The sequence below is a fragment of the Acanthisitta chloris genome, unplaced genomic scaffold (assembly GCF_000695815.1).
Source record: "Acanthisitta chloris isolate BGI_N310 unplaced genomic scaffold, ASM69581v1 scaffold23131, whole genome shotgun sequence".
Taxonomy (NCBI): domain Eukaryota; kingdom Metazoa; phylum Chordata; class Aves; order Passeriformes; family Acanthisittidae; genus Acanthisitta; species Acanthisitta chloris.
In genome coordinates, this window is record NW_008656905.1 from 16,103 (window position 1) to 19,036 (window position 2,934).

A 2,934-nucleotide genomic window follows, 5' to 3' on the forward strand; every position below is an offset into this window, starting at 1 on the left:
GCTCCCTCAGCCTGTCCTCACAGGGGAGATGCTCCAATCCTCTGAGCAACTTTGTGCTCCTTCTCCTTAACTGCCCCTCTTCGGTGCCACTTCAGGGTTTCTCCTGGTACCCAGCCCTCTGCAGCTTTCTATCCCCTAAAAAGAGCATCCTGGGGGTCCCCAGGGACCATCCCCATCTGCTGAACAAGGCAGATGTCTCCACACCCCTCATGTCTCCTCACCCCATGAGTGAGACATCCAGTTGGCACTTCCAGCTCACCATGGGCACATTTTTGGGGACAGACCCATTCAACATGACCCACAGCCTGGCCAGGGGCTGTGCTGGCACACAGAGCTGGCAGAGTGGGGGGAGATGAAGGTGTTCCCCTCCTCTTCCTCCCCAGACCATCCAAGGCATCCAAGCCAAGTGTTTCCGCACCCTGCCTGACCTGATCGGCGCCTACCAGCACCCCAACAACGGGTTGGTGACTCCCTTGCTCTACCCCGTGCACCGGGCGAAGGGAGCCCCTGACGAGGACTCAGGTGAGGCAGGAGGGGTGGCAGGGGCTGTGCAGGGCTCTGAGGTCCCACTGAGCTGGCTGTGTGCCCACAGATGGGGAGGATGGCCGAGGAGCGGGGCAGGCATCGAGCGCGGTGCTGGCTGGGGTGGGCACGTGGCTCGCCGCCCTCCCAGCCCAAAGCAGCTGCACCAGAGGCTGCAGGAGCAGGTGCACAGCAGGTAACAACCCCCTGCCCACCCTCGAGTGGGGCAGGTCCACAGCAGGTGACACCCATGGGACTGGGACAAGTCCATGGCAGGTGACACCCATGGGGTTGGGGCAGGCCCATGGCAGTAACACCTCCCTGCCCACCCTGGGGTGATGGGGTGGGTAAGCCCTGGGGGGTATCTTTATGTTCCCCCCTCTTTCAGCCCAGCCAGTGACTTCATGGGCTTTATAGCCGAGTACCTGAACCACCACCTGCAGCTGGACCTGGATGATCTGCGCCATGGGCACCCACAGCTGCGGCACCTCAGCACTGCACTGGTCACTGCCTGCAGGGCACTGCACAGGTCAGGGGTCAGGGGTGGGGAGGGACACCCCCGGGGACACTCACCTTGTCCCTGTCCTCTCATGGTGGCTGAGTGTGGCTGTCAAAGTTCAGGATGCCCATGGTGGTTCTCACTTGTTCCTCCTGGCTCTCACCTGCTCGTCTTCTCCACAGTGAGATTGACTTCACATTGGCAGGACTGGAGACACTGGTCAGGGTGTTTGACCCCCCCATGTCCCCTCGCAGCCCAGCCAGGGAGCAGGTGAGTCCCCTCATGCCCACCACAGCCCCCACCAACTGCTTCCCCTGCCAGACCCCAGAGGCACCAACATCGTGGGGTGTAGCCCAGACCCACAGGGAGGAATCCACCAATCCGTACCACTGTGCTGCTCCAAAAATCTCCATCCTTCCCTTCAGGGTCTCCTGAGCAGTGATCCAGACCTTGAGCTGCTCCTCCACAAAATATCCACTGTCAACCATCTCCTCTCTTCGCTGGAGAAGAAGGTGCCTGCCCCAGTGCTGTGGTGGAGCAGGGAGAGAGGCATGGTCATGCCATGGGCTGGGGAACTTCACTGCACCTAAATTAAACCCTCTGGCAAACCACACTGCCAGCAGTGGCACAGCCCTGGGGTGCCCAGGGCTCCCAGTTAGCCCAGTGCCCATCTCTCTGGCAGGTGCTGAAGTCACTGCAGGAGACAGTGTCAGGGCACAACCTGGCACTGCCCAGCGTGGTGGCAGCTCCCCCACCAGCTGCTAAGCCCCTGGCTGTGCAGAGCTTCGAGGTGAGAGCAGGGGCATGGCAGGGGCACCCCGGGGCAGGGCAGGAGTGGGGCAGAGCTGGAGCCACGTCCCTGCCTGCAGGTGAAGGTGGGTAAGTCTCAGCGAGCAGCCTTGATGGTGGACGTGGATTCTGGCACAGTGACCATCACCAAGAAGGGCAGTGGGTCCCCAGAGGAGATCATCCCCCAGGACAAAAGTAAGGGGCTAGTGACCCCCCCCCCCAACAGCCACCAGTGAAATCTGCAGGGCTGTAGGACTCCCTAGCACTGATGCTGGGGAGATGGACCACAGACCCTGCCACACCTTGTGCTCACACTACCCATCCCCCTCGTGGGGGAGGTGAGGGACACCACTGACCCCTGACACCCAACTTTCAGTCCTGCAGCTGATCAAATACCAGAGCATGAAGAGCAAGGTGAGGCTGGTGTGTGCCAGAGAGCCCCAGAAGGACCTGAGCAGGGACTTTGTCTTCTCCAACGCAAGGGTAAGTGGCACAAGCTGTGCCCACTGGGTGTCCTGGTGGGGGGATATGGAGCCATTGGGTAGCAGCAAATAAGTGGCCTCAGGGCTGAGACCACCCCTCCAAGCCATCTCCTACAGCTGGGGGTGATATCCCCCTGATCTTGGGAGGCTGTGCCTCCCACCTCCCCTTCTGGGCCCTGAGATACCTGTATGCCCCTGCAGAAACGAGAGGCCTTTTGCCAGCTGCTGCAGCTGATGAAGATCCAACATTCCAACCTGGATGAGCCTGACCTTATCTCGGTGTATGTTGGGACATGGAACATGGGTAAGGAGCCAGGAGAAGGTCACATTGTCCTGGGAGGCTGTTGTAGCTCATCATGAGCCTGGGTGGGGTTTGGGAGCTGCCTCAGGAAACCTCAGGTCTGAGCTGGTCCTTGGTGGGGGGAGAGGGATGGAGAAGATACCAGCTTAGGATCATAGATTCATAGATTGCTAAGGGGTTGGAATGGAGCTCAGAGATCACCCATCCCAACCCCTGCCCTGGGCAGGGACACCTCCCACCAGAGCAGGTTGCTCAAGGCTCAGCCAATCTGGCTGTGAACACTGCCAGGGTTGGGGCAGCCACAGCCTCCCTGGGCACCCTGGGACAGTGTCTCACCACCC

General features: G+C 60.6%; 1 protein-coding gene across 1 annotated transcript in view; it reads left to right on the forward strand.

Annotated features, from left to right (window-relative positions):
• Positions 1–2,934, forward strand: part of LOC103811540 (phosphatidylinositol 3,4,5-trisphosphate 5-phosphatase 2-like) — a 9,792-nt gene that overhangs the window by 2,206 nt on the left and 4,652 nt on the right. Inside the window, exons 3-11 of the mRNA XM_009084521.1 lie at positions 384–522; positions 622–718; positions 911–1,051; positions 1,204–1,291; positions 1,447–1,533; positions 1,704–1,811; positions 1,891–2,005; positions 2,187–2,293; positions 2,494–2,596. Of these exons, the coding sequence (XP_009082769.1) occupies positions 384–522; positions 622–718; positions 911–1,051; positions 1,204–1,291; positions 1,447–1,533; positions 1,704–1,811; positions 1,891–2,005; positions 2,187–2,293; positions 2,494–2,596 (985 nt within the window). The remainder of the gene's footprint in view (positions 1–383; positions 523–621; positions 719–910; positions 1,052–1,203; positions 1,292–1,446; positions 1,534–1,703; positions 1,812–1,890; positions 2,006–2,186; positions 2,294–2,493; positions 2,597–2,934) is intronic.